The sequence below is a fragment of the Chinchilla lanigera genome, unplaced genomic scaffold (genome assembly GCF_000276665.1).
Source record: "Chinchilla lanigera isolate Chin_1 unplaced genomic scaffold, ChiLan1.0 scaffold00013, whole genome shotgun sequence".
NCBI lineage: Eukaryota > Metazoa > Chordata > Mammalia > Rodentia > Chinchillidae > Chinchilla > Chinchilla lanigera.
The window spans coordinates 23,825,465-23,845,850 of record NW_004955414.1 but is presented as its reverse complement, the minus strand read 5'-3'; the positions used below and the strand labels follow the sequence as shown (position 1 = coordinate 23,845,850).

Below are 20,386 nucleotides of genomic sequence, written 5' to 3'. Positions count from 1 at the left end.
CTGCCCCCCCTCCTTCCCCCAGCGGGGCTCTCTCTGACCAGCTGCAGCTCCAGCCCCTCCCCCAGCGGGAAACCCCCAAGGCTAGGTAGGGGGATGGGACTGAACTGCCCCAAGGACAAGCCGACAGTCAGATGACACCCCGGGGAAGGTGAGGTGACCCGAGTGGGGAGGAGGTGTAACCTGGCACCAGGAGCCAGGGGCCGAGGAGAAGCCAGGCTGGATTCTGCCCCGCCCAGCTGGGCTGGGCCCCAGTGACCCACACCCCGACCTGGGACACACCTTGGGGCCTGCACCAGCCTCCCCACCCCAGGCCCTGTTCCCCCACAGGTGGCACCGCGGCGGGAAGCCTGGGAGGTGCTAGCTCAGCCTGGGTCCTCGGGCTCTCCAGTTACACTAAAAGTGAGACTTAGGAAGATGGTATCGGGCCGCGCACACGCAGTGCGGGCTCATCCAACATTGATGCGGCCCCGGATTGCCCCGAAGCCCCTCGTAGCAGAGTACTGACCCAGGGTCCCCACTTTCACCTTCCCTGGGACAGTCCTGGAATGCAGAGAAGGGACCTCTGCTTCCACCTCACGGCCCAAGGTCACACAAGGACTGCTCAGCCCAAGGATCTGAGCAGCCCCTCTGGCATAAGGGGCCTGCTGCAGGATGCGGGGCTTGCTTAGTGGGCTGCGCAGAAACTCCCAGGAAGAGGCGGCTGTTCAAGCGGGCTCCTAGACCTCGCGTGTTTAGTTTGGGATTCAGAGGAGGTAGAGTGTGCCTTCCTTCCCTCACTTCCCAAGCCCTCCACTCAACACAAAAGAGAAGGAACTGGGCCGGGGACAGAGCTCAGAGACACAAGCACCTGCCTGGCAAGCTCGAGGTCCCAAGTTCGATTCCCAGTGCCAAAAAAAAGGGGAGCTAGTCAGTCTCTCTCCCCCATCAGTTATTTCCACGTGTTCCCACTGTACACATCCACACATCCACACGGCCACCCTGGGTGGCATTCACACCTCTGCTCCCTGAAAGTGCACATCCTCTTCCATACGCCTCAGCGTGCACACGCCTGAGCTGCACACACAGGTGTACACTCCCTAAATCCTTGTCCCAGGGGAGCCTGACCCTCACTGCCTCTGCTCTCTGACCACGGCTGCTGGAGGAGGGAAACCACCCGGAGGTCAGTCTCTGGGAGGAGGAAGGAAGGGCAGTGCCAAGCCGCAGGGGCCCCTGGGTAAACCGCGATGACCCTGGCAAGTGTTGAGTTGAGCAGCAGTGCCAGACGGAGTGGGGAGGCAGAGCCAGGTTGGAAATAACTTCTTGTAAAGAGACAGTCCTGGGCCACTGTTTCCCTGGTGTCAGCCCTCCCTGACTGTAGACGCCTTAGACACTGGGACTTTATCCCCTGACCTGAGCCCTGTGCCCCTCATTCTGGTGCTGACTTCCCATCTACTGCACAGCTCTCCAGCATTATCACCTGCAGAAATCTGCTTCTGGGGTAACAGCATGGACAGGTTGTTCCCTAAGGCCTGCTGATCTCACAGAAAACCGAACACACACCCCTTACAGTTTTCTTTGTTCATCTCTAGATCTGAAGACCAGAACACCTGCCCAAAGCTGCAGACAGAGGCCGGCTCGGAATGCACACCTGAGCCCCAAGAGCTAAACGCTGTACCTTAGGGACAGTCCACACTGCTCAGGATGGAGCAAAAGGAGACAGACCCCTCCATCTCACTCACTGCCCTTTAAAAGTGGGTTCTTACTGACCCCCTGCACTACCACTCTCATCTGCCCCACCCAGTCCCATGGTCTTGGTCCTGTCCTGTTAAAAATCCATCAGAAGAGAAGCACCGGCACTCCAAAGGCTCTGAACACAGCAATACCTCCAGCCACCTGCCGCGCGGGATCTCCCCTGAGCCGCCACTGCCAAGGCTGGGACCGCCAATCCGCACCTGCCCTGGTTTATGTCCACCCTTCACTTTCCAATCACAAAACACACACTGAGCCCATAGGTCGCAAACACAGAGCTAGAACAGCGATTCCTCAACCAGCCCAGTCCCCTCAGCTTCAGAGAAAACAGGCACTGAGAACCAATGCCTTGCGCAGAGCCAGAGTGGGAAGCGGCAGGGGTGCCGGAGTCAGATTTTGGCTCCTCTCTGTCCAGCTGTCTTTCCGAACATCTTCCCGCTTCATAAAATCCAGGGCATGGACAATATGTCTCATCACCTTATTCCCAAAACAAGCTGCTTGGGAGCCCAGGTGACGCAGTGCTCATCCTGGCTGTGCCTAGCCCTGTTCTGTGCTTCACGGGCCTTTCCAGCTTCTCTGCGGACTGTGACCCATCAGCAGTGAGGCCTGGACTTAGCTGGGGCCATCCTGGTGCTCCCTCTACGGTAGTCTGTCCACAGCAGTGGATAGGTCCAAGTTTTAAGAGTGGGAGGTCTTTTCTGATGAATCTCATCATTATGTACTAAAAAAAAGTGAGGGTGTGTTTCCGTGTTCCAACATGCTTGAGCTCTCCCCACCCCTCAGAAGGCGCTGAACCTTGTCATTCATGCCTCCCGCACTGCTAAGGTCCCCAGTCCCTGAGTCCCTACCTCAGCCCTGGCCTAGAAACCCTACAACTGTGCGCCTCCCACCCAATTAGTCCCCTTCGGTGACCACCCGCTCTTCAGTTGCCTGGGGTGCTGCTTTAGACACAGCCCTCATCCTTCTCAGCCTCCTCCCTTCCTGTCCTCTCCCCTCACGAGTACCCAGGGCAGGGCCTGCCTGGATTACTGTACCTCTTCCTGCATTCAGGAACTGCTTAACTTTCCTATTCAACTGGTCGGGAAAGTCTGGATTTTTTTTTTTTTTTTTTTTTTTTTCCTGCAGTGCTGGGGATTGAACTCATGACATTGCACTTGCTAGGCAGGCACTTATGCCACCGAGCTATATGCCCAGCCCAAGTCTGGATATTTTGGATGTCCCTTGTCATATAATAATAGCTAACAATCAAATAGCACCATGTGCCGGGCACTGTCCTAAATACTCTGCATTAAGCCTTACATAAGATAACTCGTCTAATTCTCACAACCACCCTGCGAGGGACTAATAGCTTTATCTCCATTTTAAAGCTGAGAGGGCAGAGGCCCACAGGAGGAGTTACCAAGGTCACACACATGCTCTGCGGGAGTCATTCCAGTACTGTGATACAGCAACTTTCTCGAGCCCTAGAAAGCAAAGGCCAGAACCATTGCTGAAATGTATCTGAATTCTCACCCTCACCCCACGCTGCGCCCGAGCCCCAACCCCTCACAAAATAACGTAGCTTTGTTGGTGCTGCATCTGGTTCAAGCACCTGAAGAATCCAATTTTTGAAAAGAGAAGCACGTATTTTGTTAGTGTTTTATTTATTTATTAGTTTTAGAAAGTAGTTAAGAAAGCCTTAGTGTGAATGGGCTACTTTTACAACAAAAAGTCGGCTGCTTCCTCAACTTGATAGAAACCGATCTGTGCACCTATTTGCCTTGTTTGGGAGCCAAGGGGACAAAGGAAGCCACACAAAAATATGCTGTAGAAGATACCACTGTGGTTCCCTTGTCACCAATAAGCTCCCGGCCCATTAAATCATGAGTTTCACTTCAGCTAATCCTACAGTGCATGTGTGTGGTCCTTTTTGCTACTCCACCGGAAACGTTACACAAGCAGTATCTCAGTGATGTCCCACGGTGAAGCCAAAACATCACTCCCATTTTGTAAGTGTGGAAACAAACTAAAGGAGATTCAGTAACCGTCTACTTGATATACTTTTAAGTTGTTTGGCCTCTGGGGTTTTTTTTTCTTTTTACAAGTAGAAGTTATGTTTTTATAATCAATTGAGCAATAGGGATTTCCTCTTACTGTGCCATATTTACACAGCTAGTAAGTGAGGAGCTGTTTGGTAAACCCAGATTTGACACCTGGATTTGTGCTCCGGCGTGCTCTGCAGCATCATAGTGATCCAGTTTCTTGGGAGTCCCAGCCTTCCCAGGCACCATGCACCATGTCACACTCCCCCGCACTGCTCTCTTATTCTCAACTTACTACAAAGCTACAGTAATCAAAGCCAAACAAAGGAGAGAGATACTGGCATAAGGATAAGCACATAGACCAACTCAAAAGAAGTGAGAGTCCAGAAATAAACATATCCAGCAACGGCCAATTGATTTTCAACAAAGGTGCCAAGTCTATTTTTTTGTTGTTGTTGTTTTTCTCCGGTACTGGGAACCGAACTCACGACCTTGCGCTTGCCAGGCAGGCGCTTTGCCGCTGAGCTAAATCCCCAGCCCCATTGTGCCAAGTCTATTTACTGGGAGAAATAACAGTGTCTTTAACAAACGGCGCTAGTTCTATTGGACTTCTACATACAAAAGAGTAAAGGCCAAGAAAGTTGGGCTCCCACCTCTTACCATATGCAAATATTAACTAAAAAGACAAGGGAAATAGAAGAAAATGGGTAAATCTTCATTTACCCATTGTAAATGAAGTGTGGCAATGGATAAGCACCAAAAGAAAAAAAAGATAAGTTGGACTTCACCAAAATTAAAAACTGCTGTGTTTCAAATGATCTTAGCAAGAAAGTGATAAGACAACCTACAGAATGGGAGAAAATATTTGCAAATCTTGCATTCTGTAAGTTTAATATCAAGAATAAATAATTACTACAACACAACAACAACTGATAACTAACCTGATTTTAAAACGGACAAAGGACATGAGCAGAATTTCCCCAAGTTACACAAATGGCCAGTAAGCCATGAAAAGATGCTCAGCACCATTAATCATGGGCAAAATGCAAATCAAAAGCACAGCAGGACACCGCTTCTCACATCCTAGTGACTAATAACAACATGCAGAAATTAACTGGTATTTGTGAGGATGCGGAGAAATGATTTCCCTTGTATATTGCTGGTAGGAATATAAAATGGTGCCGCCTCAGTGGGAAACAATTTGTGATTCCTCAAAAAAGCTAAACATAGAATTACCGTATGATCCAACAATTCCACTCCCAAGTATACAAACAAAAGAACTGAAAGATATTGTATGGCAATAGTCATTACAGCACTGTCATAATAGCCAAAAGATGGGTATGAGAGAAGTGTTCACCAACAAGTCAATAAACAAACAAAACGCAGTGTGTGTATATGTGTGTGTGCACACCCATGCGCGTATGGGATGTTATTCAGCCCAAAAAGAAATAGTTTTTTTGTTGTTATTTTGTTTTTGTCTTTTTGAGACAGGGTCTCACTATGCACTTCAGACTGGCCTTGAGTTCACTTTGGAGCCCAGGCTGGTCTCGAACTCGCAACGATCCTCCTGCCTCAGCCTCCCGAGTGCTGGGATTACAGGTGTGTGCCACCATGCCTGGTAGAAATAGTTTTTATACTTGCAGCAACATGGATGAATCTCGAAAGTCTTATGCTGAGTGAAAGAAGTAAGACACAAGAGAAACAATAATGTTCTACTCCATTCATGAAATGTCTAGAATAGATAAATTCATACAAACAGAAAAGTATATTAAAGTTATCAGGAGCTGAGAAGAAGAGTGAATGAGTTGTTCTTTAACACGTTCCTGCCATCTTGAAAAACAGACGGTATATATGTGACTGTGCTATCCATACAGCTAATGGTACAAGTGGTACAGTCATTCATGGGACAGTAAGGCATGCGCCACCAGTGGTTCAAGCCATCCAGAAGCAAGACATACGAATTATGGCCTCACCATGAATGTGTTAATAGGTAGAGTTTCTTCTGTTCTGGATTATCAAAAGATTTTGGAAATAGTGGTAATGGTTACACAACATTGTTAATGTAATTGGTGCCAATGAATTGTACACTTAGAAACTATTGAAACTGCTCATTTTGTTATATTTTGCCACAATTAATACACCCCAGATGTACTGCTTTATGCTAGCAGTGAACAACTGGAATGTTAAAAATATTATTTATAATATCATCCAGAAATATACAGTGCTCGTTGAGTGTGGTGGTGGTCCATGTCTATAATCTTAGCATTCTGGGAGGCTGAGGCAAGAAGATCATAAGTTCAAGCCCAGCCTGGGCAATTTAGTGACTTAGCTGGATCCTGTCTCAAAGTAAAAAGTTAAAAAAGGTTTGGGGAGGTAACTTAGCACAAAGGCCTTGAGTTCAACCTCTAGTAATTCCAAAAGAAAAAGAATGAAAGAGGAAGGGAAGGAGGGAGAAAAAAAATAGAGGGGTAAAGGGAGGAAGGGAAGGAGAAGAAACAAAAGAAAAGAGTGCAGACATAAGCTTAAAATAAGGTCAAATGATTTTCTTTTTTAGAGAGTGTCTCCCTGTTGGCCCAGGCTGGCCTCAAACTCCTCAGTTCAAGTGATCCTTCTGCTTCAGCCTCCCAAGTAACTGGGAAGATAGGTTCATACCATCAAGTCCAGACTTAATTTTCAATCAAAGTTCAAAACGGGAAAAGGACTTTTCCTTTATTTTCCAAATAGTGGTGGAACAGTTGGATTTGTTAAAAAATGAAATTACTACTACATGACAAAAAAGTTAACTCAAAATGTAGCACAGGCATAAATTTAAAATATAAGATTAGAAAATTACTTGGAGGGAACCTTTGTCACTTGAACCTTTGCCTTTGTCACAGGCAAATGATTTCCTAGATATGACACCAAAAGTACAAGGCAAGCGCAAGGTCGTGAGTTCGATTCCCAGTACCAGGAAAAAAAAAAAAAAGAAATAAAAACCTGTGTTCTTGAAAATATATAAGAGAATGAAAAGAAAGCAACAGATGGGGGAAAATATTACAAGTTATGTATCTGATAAAGGACGTGTACCCGAAATATACACAGAACTCTCAAAACTGAATGAGATAACACAATCTATTTGTGTTATCTTATTAAAAAGATATTTTAATTAAAATATATTAAAAGATATTTTAATAGTTCTCCTAAAAAAGACATCTAGGTGCCGCATATGCACATGAAAAGAAGCTCAACATCATCAGTCATCAGGGAAATGCAAAATAAAATCACAATAATATGCCATCATGTACCTATTAGAATGACTAATGCTAAAAAGACTGACCAGCTTGTACCAGTTAGTCCCAAGGATATGGAGGAACTGGAATTCTCATACACTGCTCATGAGAATGTGCGATGGTACACACACTTTTGAGAAGTTGCATAGTTTCTTAAAAAGTTAAATGTAAACCCACCACATGGTCCAGCCATTCCACTGTTAAATATTTGCCCAAGAGAAACAAAAACATATATTCATACATCGGCTTATGCTTGAATATCCACAACAGCATTTATTTGAAATAGCCCAAAGTGGAAACAATCTGAATGTCTACCAGCAGATAAATGGATAAAAAAACTGTGGTCTACCCATGTAATAGAATACCATTTGGAAATAAAATGGAATGATCTACTGTATCATGCCACAGGAAAGAATATGAAAATAATTATGCTGTCTGAAAGAAATTATTAAAATGTATATAGATGATTTACATTTACATAAAATTTTAGGAAATGCAAACAAATCAGATCAGTGGTTCTCTGAGGATGTGGCAGGAGACACAAGAGTTGGAGGAGGAGTAGGAAGAAGTATTTCAAAGAGGCACCAGGACAGACTGGCCTTCCAGGTGTTCTCAAACGCGCTAGAACATTCTTCTACTTCAGGACCGTTTTTACTTGCTGTTCCTCTTCCACTGGGCATTCTTTCCCGTTAACCACAATGTCCATTCCCTTGTTTTTTTTTCACATCTCTGCTTTAGTATCAACTTACCAGAAAGTTCTTGGACCATACTACGTGACAAATAATTCACCACCGCCGCCATTTGCATGCCGTCTGACTCTATCCTTGTTACTCGGCTTTATTTTCATCTGCACGTATCATACAAGTCACTTAGCACTGACTCATTATATGTATATTTGTCTATGCCTTCTCCTCCACTAGACAGGAAGAACTATGAGACCAGGTGCTTTGGCTTTGGTTTTTCATTGCTCTGTCTCCAGTGTGGAAAATATCGCCTGGTATCTAGAAAGTGCTAAAAATTACATATTAAGTGAATGGGCCCCTTGAGGAGACAGATGCCGTTTTTCCTTTTTTGTAGGTGGCGGTTAAGCCACATAATCAATAATTGGCAGAGCTGGGCTTCAAAGCCAGATCACTTTGAATACTAAATCAATGTTCTGAACAGCTATGCTACTTTGTCTCAGAGTCTGAGAGGCCAAACTGGTAAGCAGACAGATAATTATAAAATAGGGCAGTTAAAGTGATTGTCTATGGGAACAGAAATCAATTCATTCCTCTGAAGGACAATCTGAGAATAGCCAAAATTTGAAATTGAAACCTCTCTTAAAGGAATTTGTTCAAATCAAATAATCAGATATGAGGGAAACACGGTCCATACACAAGGATGTTTATCCCAGAACTGTTTATAATAGCAAAGAACTGGAACCAACAGAAAAGTCCCCACAAAAGAGTGACTGAGGTGGGACAGAAGTGATATGGAGTCAGGAAGAGACAGAAGATCATGCCCAGTGTGATCAATACCCTAAGGAGCTGGAGGCGAGGTCGTGTGGTTACAGTCTGAGGGTGTGGATAAGGGTCATAAGGAAAGGGACCTTGAGAGTGATGAAGGTTTGGAGGAGCTTTTATGGACAACAGGAGTGCAAGTAACCACAGAGAAATAAGAAAGACTGAGAGATGGTGTAGGTGGCTTAGCTGAAGATGAAGACTTTGAAAGGGGTGATGATCTGTATAGCCGTGTCGTTTTGTAGTAGTATACGGTAAGACCACTGATCCGTGCAGGCTGGAGTTATGCTGGGAATATGTAAGGGAACAGAAAGTGCTGGGTGAATGAGTCTAATAATCTACCAGGTGGTCCAAGCTGGGAAGGAAAGGAGAGGCCAGGAAAAGGCTGACAGACCAGGAGAAGTACAGAGATGAGGGCACTAGATAATGCTTTGGCACACAGAAACAATGCATAAGGGATGTCCCCGAGATCAGAGAGTGGGGTGTAACTGTGCATGAGGTCAAAAGTGAAGCAATTCCAGGTATTAACATCTAGGAATTTATCCTGTGAATAACTGGAGAAAAGTCTGAATAGGAGGGTCCAGAAACTGTGAGCAAAGAGCATTAACTTGGTCATCACACTGGTATTGAAGACTTTTAAGAAAATCACTGGAGCTTGAATGGAGACAGAATGGTTTACTAATTGCCAAGCTGTTGAAAATCAATGGACTTGTTTGTTGATACCTATTTTGTGCCAGTCATTTACACTGGTTTCCTTTTACCTTCATAAGAATCAGTGGCACAACAAGAACAGATAGATTAAAGGCAAGACTTAGAGAGCTTACAACCAATGTCAAAGTTGTGAGTTCATGTGACTGGAAAGATACTGAACAAAGAATATGGAGTTGTCAGTGAAGGGTATGACTCTGAACATCTTAATAGTGTTGGTGGAACATCTTGGTAGAGGCATCCATAAACACTTAGAAATATAGAGCTAAGGCTTGGCAAAAAGGTTTCTGTTCAAGATAACTGATTTCTCTGTTAAAAGCATGGAAGTGATGACTGAGACCAGGGTGTAGCCTGAGGATGGAATATATTGGAAGAAAGGAGATCTCTGGCATATGTTCACATCTGGACACTGGATCACAAGGAGTCAGTAATTGAAAATACGTAAGCAGCATATCATGGTAGACTGTGAAGTTGTCCTACATTGTTTTCAGCTGCTCCCTTCCAGAGGTGAGGTTCACTTCTCCACCTCTTAAATATAGGCTGGCATTGTGACTTACTTTGATTAATGCAGTATACCACAGGGATCTTGTATAAGTTCAGACATAGGTCTCAAGTAGCCCTCAACTTTCTGCTGTCTCAATGGGAACCCTTCTGCAAGCATATGAACACATCTGAGTGAGCCTGCTGGAAGATGAAAGAACATGTGGAGAAAGACTCCAGCTATGTAAGCAAGCTCACCCAGGAAAGCTAAGCCTAAACTAGACCACAGAATCCATCCACTGAGCCCAGGCCAAGTCGGGGATCTGCAGAATCTTGAGCTAATTAAAAAGGCTGTTGGTCTCAGCTATGATGTTTTGGAGTGTTTTTGTTACACAGCATAGATAACCGATACATATATGGTCCCAGAACCAAAAGCAAAAGTAACCTAAGTAAACACACCGTGGAGAAGTCAACTTGGATGGGAACTTGAACAAGAGTGTTTTCCCAGTTCAAAGATGTGGTACGGGAAGGAGCTAAGTAACAAGCTTCAAAGGTAAGTTTTAATTATTTAAAATGGTTACTTCAAGGGCTGAAAGGATAGGGGCAGGAGAATTATAGAATTTCACTTTTAAAATCTGTGCACCCCGTGTATGTGTTGCTTGTATAAATTTTAACAGCTTTATTGGGGATGGTGTACTTTTTCAATATTTATGTCTTAAAAACCAAGGAGTTAGAGGATGGAGGTGAGTAGTTTAGACCAGTGATTCCAGAGAACAGCCAAACAAGCTGTGCCACACCTGGGATGTTTCACAGAATACTGCTGAGTACAGGGTCCTACCTTTGGCTAATCTGATGCAATTAGTGTGGACAAGGGCGGGGAAAGCTGTATTCTCACATAGCTCCCCAGAGGTTGAGGAGGTTGTCAGGGAAGACTAGAGTTCTGAAGACACAGGGCAGGAAATATTTTTATTTTCGGGCTAAAAAGGAGAACAATGATTTTTCAACTTGACCAGCTGAAAACTAGGGTTCCCAGTTAATATCTACAATATCTATTAACAAAACAGCAGTAGGTACGACTTACTGCATGATTACCATGTCCAAACCCTTTTTTATTTTATTTTATTTTATTATTTTATTTTTTTGTTTCCAAGCCCTTTTTGTTACCTTACTTCATATGCAAACTTCCCGATTTTACAGATCAAAAAACTGACACTCAGAGAGAGAATGTCCTTTGTCCTAGGTTAGCTAGGTAGAGTAAGGATTTAAATACAGATTACCTGCGTCAGTCTTTTGTTTTTACAGGAAAAAAAAAACTAGTTACAACATGCAATCAACTCAATTTAAAAATCTTTTTCTCATACATGAATTAGGCCTTTGACATTCGCTATCACTTATTTTCACTAGACTCTGAGCTCATTTGGGATGGGAAGGAATTATATCTTTATCCCCTTATCTCTAGGACCTGGCACATAGTTTGTTGAATATGTGAATGTGTAATTTATGATCTGAACACAAGATTCCCCATTTTAAAATTAATATTCCAGTCATTTTAGAGGGTTTTTTTTTTTTTTTTTTCCGGTACCGGGAATCGAACTCAGGACCTTGCGCTTGCCAGGCAGGCGCTGTGCCGCTGAGTTAAATCCGCAGCCCCATTTTAGAGCTCTTGTCTATGGGGACAAGTTCACTGGGACGGTCAGGAGGTGGATTGCAGATTGCGAGGGTTATACCTTCATTAAGGATTGATGAGAAAATATTTTTCCCTAGAGGAGGCAGTGAATGCAAAGCAGGGAAGTGGATCCATCTCTGGGAGGGGGATGGGACAAACTTGGACAGGTCCATGACCGATGTGAAGATGGAAGGTAAAGACGGAAGAAACAGATGGGACCCAAGGGAGGCGAGATGTAGGGAGCCTGAAGAGGGGTCTTAGGGGAATTAGCCTGGGGACGGAGGCACATCTGTTTCTCTGAACCTAGGAAAACAAAGGCTGTCAGAGATGCAGCAGCAGTGCTAGGGATTGAACCCAGGGCCTTCTCGCTGCTACATCCCCCAGCCAACCTTTTTTTTTAATTTTAAAATTTGAAGACAGGGTCTTGATTAACTGCTAAATTGTCCAGGCTGAGCTCGAACCTTGTGATCCTCCTTCAATCCCTCCTCAGGGTGCTGAGATTCCCAGTGCGGGCCACCACGCCCAGCTAGGATTTTTCCAGGGGAGAAAGAGCAGTGGAAAGTTGCAGGTTAGGAAGGTGAGAACAGTTCAGTTGATGAAGTTTCTCTTCCAGCCTTCACCATAGAGGGCCATGAATCAAAAATTTAGCTCCAAAAACTGGCGACCGTCAGGGAGTTGCGAACTTTTCTTTTTGACTACTATGTCTATCAGCACGGTTTTATTTGAAATAGAGAAGTGGTATTTAACGCATCAAAAAAGGTGGAGCCAATACAATCTCAGAATACATCTACCACTTTATCACCAACTCACTGCGCTGTCCTTATTTTTCTCATTTCGCCAGGGAGGATGATTCCATCCTCCAGGACAAGTGCGTGGGGAGCGCGGCTGCAACCCGCCCACGCGGACAGCAGCTTCCCCTCGCCACTGGCCGGGCGCCTGGCAACCCGGGGCTCCGGCGCCCGGACCGCGGGGGGCGCGCTGCGGTTCGCGCCGGAGCAGGTCGAGGGCAGTCAGTCGGCACTGAGCCCGCAGCCAGCCGCTGTCCATGCCGAGTGCCAGCGGGGCGCAGACCCCTGGATCCCGGGGCGCCGTGCCCGCCCGGCCCGCAGCCCGCCACGCCTTTCCGCGTGCTTCCAGCGCCCACGACGCCCGCGGGGCAGCGGGTGGGGGTCTCGGTGCCCGCGCACCCTACTCCAACAGCTCTGCGCGCGACTAGTGAGGACGCCCTCGCCCGAGCTCCGGCCCGCGCAGCGGAGGCCCTGCGTACCCGGCGCCCCAAGCCCGAGCCCACTTGGGGGTCTGGTACCCACGCCCGCGCCCGCCCCCTGGGCCCGCGGCTCCAGCAGGCGCGCGAGCGTCCTCGGCGCCCACGCGGGTCGGCCCGGCGCAGCCCTCCGTGCGCGCGCCCTACCTGTCGTAGCTCCAGCGGCTGTAGGACAGGGTCCGGTGGCTGCTGACTCCCTCCATCGCCGCCTCCGGACTCGGCTCCCGCTCGGAGGGCGGCGGCGGCTGCGCCCGGCTCCGCGATTCCCAGCCGGCGGCGGTCGGGGCGCGGGCGGAGGACTGTACCATTCGCCCCCCAACGGGGGTGACCCCCCCCCCATTCGGCTGTGCCAATGGCAAAGGCGCTCCGGTTGCGGGGATCCGAGCCCGTGGGGCCCCCTCCCCTGAGCGCGGGTCCCGCGGGGGCGCGGCTGCGGCAGCCCTACTGCTTATTTATTTATTTCCGAGGTGCGCCCCGCGTCGCCATGGCAACCGCTCCATCTTTTCTGGCGTCACTAGGGCACCGCTGCTTTCAAACCTTCCCGGGACAGGGACTGCTGAGAAGCTGTTCTGTCTGCTTGCGTGGGAATCCCGGATACGGTGTCTTTACTCAACGCCCTTCTGCAGAGATGTCCCCTCCTTTTTGGCGTGGGTTCCCCCCCTTTTTGGGAACGGGGATATCCACCCTCTTCATTTCCTAGATTCCAGCCTTCTCCGCCCCCGCTTCCCCAACTGGAAGTCCTTCTTTTGCCACCTTTCTTTCCTCTCTTCCAACAGCCTCCCCTTACCGGGAACAGAAGGCCATCCTTCATCCCTCATCCCTCTTCCCTCACCGGATTGCCCGGGCCAGTTATTTAGCATAGTGTAGCTAAGTTCTATAAACACTCCCATTTCTAGGTCATCTCGTTCTGTTTATGTCCCTTTGTGCTTTCCCTTCATTACTAAAAATCCTTTGGGAAATGTCCAATTGTCTTGGTTCAACCAGGAGAGAGTGGCTTCTTTATATCCTGCTGATGGGGAGCCAAGGAAGAAGGCGAAGGACAATGGTTGTCTGGCTGGGGTTGATGGGATAAGCAGAGGCAGCTCGGTCACTTCGGTCTGCCAGGCCCCTCTTGCCCTTCCCCCACCTGAGCCGCTGGCTGCAGGGATTTACAGGTATAATCTTCTTGCCTTCCCGCCGAGGTCACACAAGCCTAAGAAGGACCTTTCAGTGCAGCTGTTATGGGCAGCTTGTGCTCACTTCCCGTGCGGGTCAGAATCCTAGTGGAGGCGCTCAGGTTCCCTGGAGGTGGAGGGCAAGGAGGTAGGCCTTGGGCTGCTCCTGTTTGGAACCTGCCAACTCCTGTGAATGTAGAGTTAACCCTGTGTGTTACAGAGCTTGCAGCTGGCAGTGCACCTGTTGAATCCAGTCTTTAATGTGTTTGTCCTGAACAGTGTTTTTTCATTGAATAAATTGATGACACTTAAAAATCAGAAGATTTGATAGCCGATCGATCTAGTTTTCCATCCTCTCTCTAATGTTAAGAAAATCTGGCCTCTGTGGGGTTATCTTGCCTTCCACATGGCTGGCACAAAGATGTTCTCCATTCAGGAGCCAGACAACACGTTGTTCTACGAGCCTCCAGTCTCACCCAGCCAGCTTTTCTTGCATAGATTATGGGGTCCCTGTTGCATTTGAGTTTGCCACCCATATGCGATATAGTCCTTTCTGTGACCCCCAAAGTTTCCCGACTGGCTCTCAGAGCTGCCCAGATCATATTTGAGCAAGGGCCATTGTGTTACTCTTGACTGTCAACTGGATTGGAAGAAGAAGCACTTAGGAAATTAGTAAAGCACACTTCTGGATGTGTCTGTGAGCGTGTTACAGAGATAACCGGCATGTGGGACAGCACACTGACGGGGGACACCCACCCAGAATGTGCGTGGCATCATCCATTACGGTGGGGTTTTGGGTGGAACAAAAGCAGAAGGAAACCTGATAGCACAGCCTCCCCTCTCCCATCCCAGTCTTTGCTTCCTGGCTTCCAGCAGGTGAGCAACTTTGCTCCACCATGCCCTCCACCCCACCATAATGTTCTGCCTCACTGCAGGCTCTTAGTGTCGTCACTCTGTAATGCCTTCTTTTCTTGTTCAGGGAGAGGTTCGCTTCTCTCTCTGGGAGTTTGAGGTCTCCTACAGAAACTGCAGGCAGGAAGCCACTGCTCTTGACCCATATAAGACAAGGCCCAAGGAAATCCTTCCTCCAAAGGACAAATGGAAATGTAACAGGGCCAGCAAAGGAATTATCTCAAAAAGAGAGGTACTCCTTCCTGTGGCATCATGACCATCCTCCAGTTCATGCTAGCTCAGAACCAGAGGGCGCAGGGGCCTCCTGAGACTGACACCAGGCGCTGGCTGCCAGGTCCCTGCAACCTGCCCAAGTGAGGCCTCTGGAGGTGGTAGTGAGATGCACAGATTCCGCAGAGCCCAGCTATTTGACACAGTACTAGAGTTCTCTGGCTGTAAGAGCCAGTAGCAGGTATACTGATCTCAGCTCCAAATCCTGATTCCTCTAGAAGGAGAAGCCAGATTAAGGCCAGGTGTGCTGAGCTTTAGCTGAAAGCCTTGGGGAGCCTAATACCCTAGACATTGCTAGGCAGATAGAAGAGCCAAACAAAACAAAACAAAACAAAACACACCAGGAAAAAGACCCTCATCAGTGCCCTAGTTATGAGTTAACATCCTGTGGGAAGGGGACATATGACAGTGTTTTTATTTCTTTTGTGATGGGGTTTTGCTAGTAGTAGTCTGGGCCAAACTTGAAATTTCTATGTGGCCCAGGCTGGCTCAAACTTACAATTCTCCTGCCTTAGCCTCCCAGGTACTGGGATTATGGATATGCACCACCACTCCTGGCATTACATGTGGCAGTTTTAAAGCCTGTCTTCAAATGCTTAAATATTCCCCTCATTGATCTATGTTGTCCGCCCCAAACTATGAATTCAAAGTCAGATAATAAAAATTCATCAGTGTTCCCTTGTTCACTGGAGCCCTGAGTCACCGAGTTAGAAGTCTGATTACTGTGAAAATGCCATGCTACAAGGAAGCCTAAGCTATAAGGACTGGTCATATGCCAGTGCCTCAGTTGACAGTCCCAGCTAAACCCAGTCTTGGGGTCCCTACAACCACCAAGAGTAACAAACAGAGCGATCATATAAAATAAATAAATTCAGGATTCAGCACCCTGCACCATTTCTGGCTGTTTGCAGATGTCTCTACCTACTGTGATTCTGAAAGTTGGGCTTTTCTATGGGGTTCATTCCCTAGACATACTGACACATGCATGCCCAAGGTCAAGGGGTGAAGATGTCTGTTTCTGCTCTGAGAGATCAGCTTCTTCAGGTAGCAAGCACTTTGACACAGTAATGGGCCATTCTCACTCCCACACTCACAGGATGGTGACTTCACCATCCCAGGCCCAACTACCGCTACAATGCAATCTCATTCAGTAACCCCTACTATAGACTGAATATTTGTGTTCTCCCAAGATGAGTATATTAAAATCTAGCTCCTAAGGTTATTTGGGAGATGACTAAGTCATGAGGCCTGAGAAAGTCCCCAGCCCCTTCATATGAGGACACATCAAGAAGACAAGTATCTGGAAGCCAGGAAGTAGGCCCTTAGCAGACTCTGAATCTGCCCAGTGCCTTGATTTTGTTGCTACTTTGATTTCATCTGGGACCCATTGGTTATTCAGGAGGATGTTATTTAATTTCCAACTGTTTATGGAGTTTTTGTGTTTTCTTTTGTCATTAATTTCTGATTTCATGGCACTATGGTCTGATAGTATACATGGGATAATTTCAATTCCTTTGCATTTACTTAAACATGTTCTATGTACTAGTATATGGTCTATTTTAGAGAACGTCCCATGTGCAGCTGAGAAGAATGTGTATTCTGATGCTGTTGGATGGAACACTTTGTAAAGGTCTACTAAGTCCATATGTTCACAAGTTTGGTTAAGTTCTGTTATTTCCCAATGGTTTGTCTACTTGATCTATTTCTTTGTGACAATCGTGCATTAAAGTCCCCTGTTATGATTGTGTTGCTGCTTATTTCATTTTTCTTGTCTGTTAAAATTTGTCTTATATAGGTGGGTGCTCCTATATTTGGTGCATAGATGTTTATGATTGTTATCTCTTCCTCTTGAAGCTTTTCTTTCACAAGTATGTAGTGACCGTCTTTATCTTTTTTGATTGTTCTTGGTTTGAAGTTCACGTTGTCTGCAAACAGAATAGCTACACCTGTTTTTTTCTGGGTTCCTGTTGCATGGAGTATAGTTTTCGATCCTTTAATTTTCAGTCTATGAATTTCCTTTTGAGTTAAATGTGTTTCTTGTATACAGCATATAGTTGGATTTTGTTTCCTGATGCACTGTGCTAGTCTGCTTCTTTTGGTTGGTGCATTGAAGGGCCTTGATTTTGAATGTCCCAGTCTCAAGAGCAGCAAGAATAAAATTCTGGTGTTTATAAGGTATCCAGTGTATGGTATTTTTGTCATAGTAAGTCCAGTAGACTAAGGCAACCCTCACTCCTGTCTACCCCAAACACACAGTAGAGTTTGTTCATACAGAACACTGTCACCCTTTCTAAATCTTCAAGATTTTTACAAGTGGAGATATGGGAAGAGGGATCTAAGGGGTCCACATAGACTTACAGGTACTTTTTCTTAACATCTCTAACCCTGCTGTCTGAGGCAGGAGCATCCCTGTGTATCTCCCCAGAAAAGAAGCCCCACCCTTGATAGCTCCAGCTCTCTTTGAGTAGGGGTGAGGGACACCTGGTATGGGCTGCTTGGAAGCCTGAGCAAGAGACCAGGCGGGGCTGGCAGCTGAGTGTGCCGAGAGAGAGTCCAGGTTCAGCCATCAGTTTTCAAGCAGAGCCAGAAGCTCTTAAAGTTCTTGGTAGAGGCAATGATTTGGAAAACCATGGGTTTCAAGAGCAATTGCAGAGTTAGGATTATTCATGTGGTTGAAAAGGTTTATTGAGTATCAGGAATTAAGATTGTCTACTTTTTAAAAATAGGTAAAACTCTTGCTTCTTTGCCATTGTTCTTTTATTATTGTTTTTTTTTTCCATACTATAGAGAAATAGAGATCAGAGACTGAAACTATAAACTATAGTTGATGTTAGCTTTATTGAAAGTTCAAGTCACAGAACGCCATTTCTGGCATCTCTGAAGTTAAGATTAGTGAAGACATGACCAGATGTGAGATATCATCATTTGTGTTTACAACAAGTATATATGAATAGGCATGTTGTTTAGATTTATATTAATATTGGAATATTCACGTACACATAGACAAATGTTCTAGGTAGAACTTGGAGAGAAAGATCATTTCACATGTTTTATGAGTTAAAATTTCACCATGTATTTTATTGCATGTCTTACTCACTTTCCTCATTGCTGGGACAAATATCCAACACTCTCAATGTAGTAGAAGTTTATTTTGGCTCAGGGTTATGGTGCCTAGCTTCAGAGCAGATACAGCAAGGCAGAGGGCTATAGCAAAGGAAAGATGCCTCTATCATGGTGTGGCTAGGAAGCAGAGAACTAAGGATAAACCAAGGAGGGGGACACATCCTCCCAGCTCATGCCTCTAGTGTCCCACATCTAACCAGGCCCCAACTCTATCATACCACCATGACCAATTACCTTCCAAAAGCCCATCTCTCAACACATGAGGCTTTAGGGGAACACAGAGTTAAACCATAACATTACTTGACTACATGTTGTAATAGTTATGATGATTGTGAGGGCTCCTAATGTATCAATTAGTAAAACTTTTTAAAAATTAAATGTGAAAATGAATGATGAGTTAATTCAAATAATAGGAGAGCTATCCAGATAACTTTAGAGAGAACTCTACATTTCTCCTGAGCCACAAATATTTAAAGTTCAGAATAAGAGAAAGAACTGGGACAATAGAAACACTGGCAAAGTCTGTGAGAAATCTATCGTTTCCAGGAGGGTACCAGACGTGGGAGAATAAATAAAGGTGCATGGCCCTAAAGCAAGGCCGCCAGAGAATTTCACTGTCTTGGTTTGGTGTCAGAAAATGTCAAGAAAAGTGCTGGGCCCCCCGTGAGGGAGGTGTAAGGGCTAGGGGGACTAATAGACCTAAATGGGCTTTGTAGGTTTGAGTAAGAAGGATGCAAAATACAAGGGCCAGGTGATCAGAGAGGTCATGGTGGGATGACAAAGCATCACAGTAAGTGACAGATGAGATGAGCTTGTTCTTAGTGAGATGATGATTGCGGATCAGATACTCCCTCTAGGTGACAGGATGATATAGAAATCTCTCTTTTCTTGGGCATCTAGGAGATGAAAGGAATGTGGAGTCTCCAAAATCTTCCTATAGTTGATGATTCACCAGGGGGACTCACAGGACTCAGCATATGGTTATATTCATGCTGTGACTTATTACAGTGAAAAGATTCTGTGTCAGTGTCTCCGAAACCAAGGTTGGACTCCATGATTCACTAGAAGGACTTAGGACTCGGAAGAAGCTGTTACACTCATGGTTATGGTTTATTATAGTGAAAAGACACAGAATTCAAGTCAGTGAAGGGAAAAGGCTTAAGGGAGAAGCCAGGGGAAACCACACACAAGCATCCAGCTGCCTCCTTCCAGTGGAGTGATTTGGGGCCTCAATTCTCCAGGCAACAACACATGGTGGCACATGCGAATTGATGCCAGTCAGGGAGGCTCACTTAAACCTTGGTGTCTAAGGTTTTAAATGAAAAGTCAGTTGAGTGGACCTGCAATCCCTGTATGGTTGACTTCAGCCATCTCAATAACTTGCTACCGCCTGCCCCCAGCAAAAACAAGAGATCACCGTAACACATTGTGATGTAAACCTACCTGGTTACACTGGCACAGCATATCTTGAGGACGCAAGTATATAAAAACACTCTTATCAAGCAGAATATTCCAAGTGCCCAGAAAACTCAGCACCTGGATCTCTTCTCCAGAGGACTGCTGGAGCCACTTTGCTCACCTACACAAAGAGCCGTGTGTATCTAGAATCTCTTCCACCTTGCAATGGCCCTTGCCTAATACCGGACAGGTGCAAGACCAAGGAAGTACAGCATCCCTGCTTCAGGTGTGACACAGCGAAGTGTAAGCTGTACGCCACATTTCCCTAGAGGATCAGGTTGGCCCTAATGGCTGTGGAACTTTGCCTGAGATCACCCCCTTGATTGAGTTCCTTCTCTTTCTTGTCCTCCAGCACCCACTTCTTTTCTCCCCAGCAGCAGCACTGCAGTGGAGTTCTGGAGCTGGCTAGTACCTAGACCTGAATGTTAACAACTCTTCCAAACTCCATTTTCAGAGACAACACGGAGTTAGCTTTCAATTGGTCCTGGTAGAAGAGTATTCATGAAAACTGGCAAGTGTCATAAATCAAGGTTTATTCATTTTCTTACCTCTAGTTGTCAATCACACCATTGGGGCACTTTTTAAATTATACAAATACATATATATCTAAATTATATAAATTTCATATGATATAACTTCACATGTATAAGTATGTATATATTCATTTCAGAGTTGCTTCTGGAGAAAACCTAGGAAAAGAACTACCTTGACAGTTTACTGAAGGTCAGGAGAGCCAGGGAATTATGTTGGGAATGAGCCAGGGAATTATTTACTATGTCAAATAAATCTACTGTGTGGGATCACAGAATGCATTTCCTATTTAGCTACTAA

The 20,386-nt window shown here is 45.8% G+C and overlaps 1 protein-coding gene across 3 annotated transcripts in view; it reads right to left on the bottom strand.

The window, feature by feature from the left end:
* Tub (tubby bipartite transcription factor) overlaps positions 1-13,110 on the bottom strand; it is an 86,957-nt gene extending 73,847 nt beyond the window's left edge. The window contains exon 1 of one of the 3 annotated variants that reach the window (XM_005380209.2): positions 12,786-13,110. In XM_005380209.2, coding sequence (XP_005380266.1) covers positions 12,786-12,978 — 193 coding nt within the window. In that variant the 5' untranslated portion in view covers positions 12,979-13,110. The remainder of the gene's footprint in view (positions 1-12,785) is intronic. The other 2 variants (XM_013512014.1, XM_005380210.2) reach the window with 2 other exon arrangements.
* Positions 13,111-20,386: the final 7,276 nt, after the last annotated feature.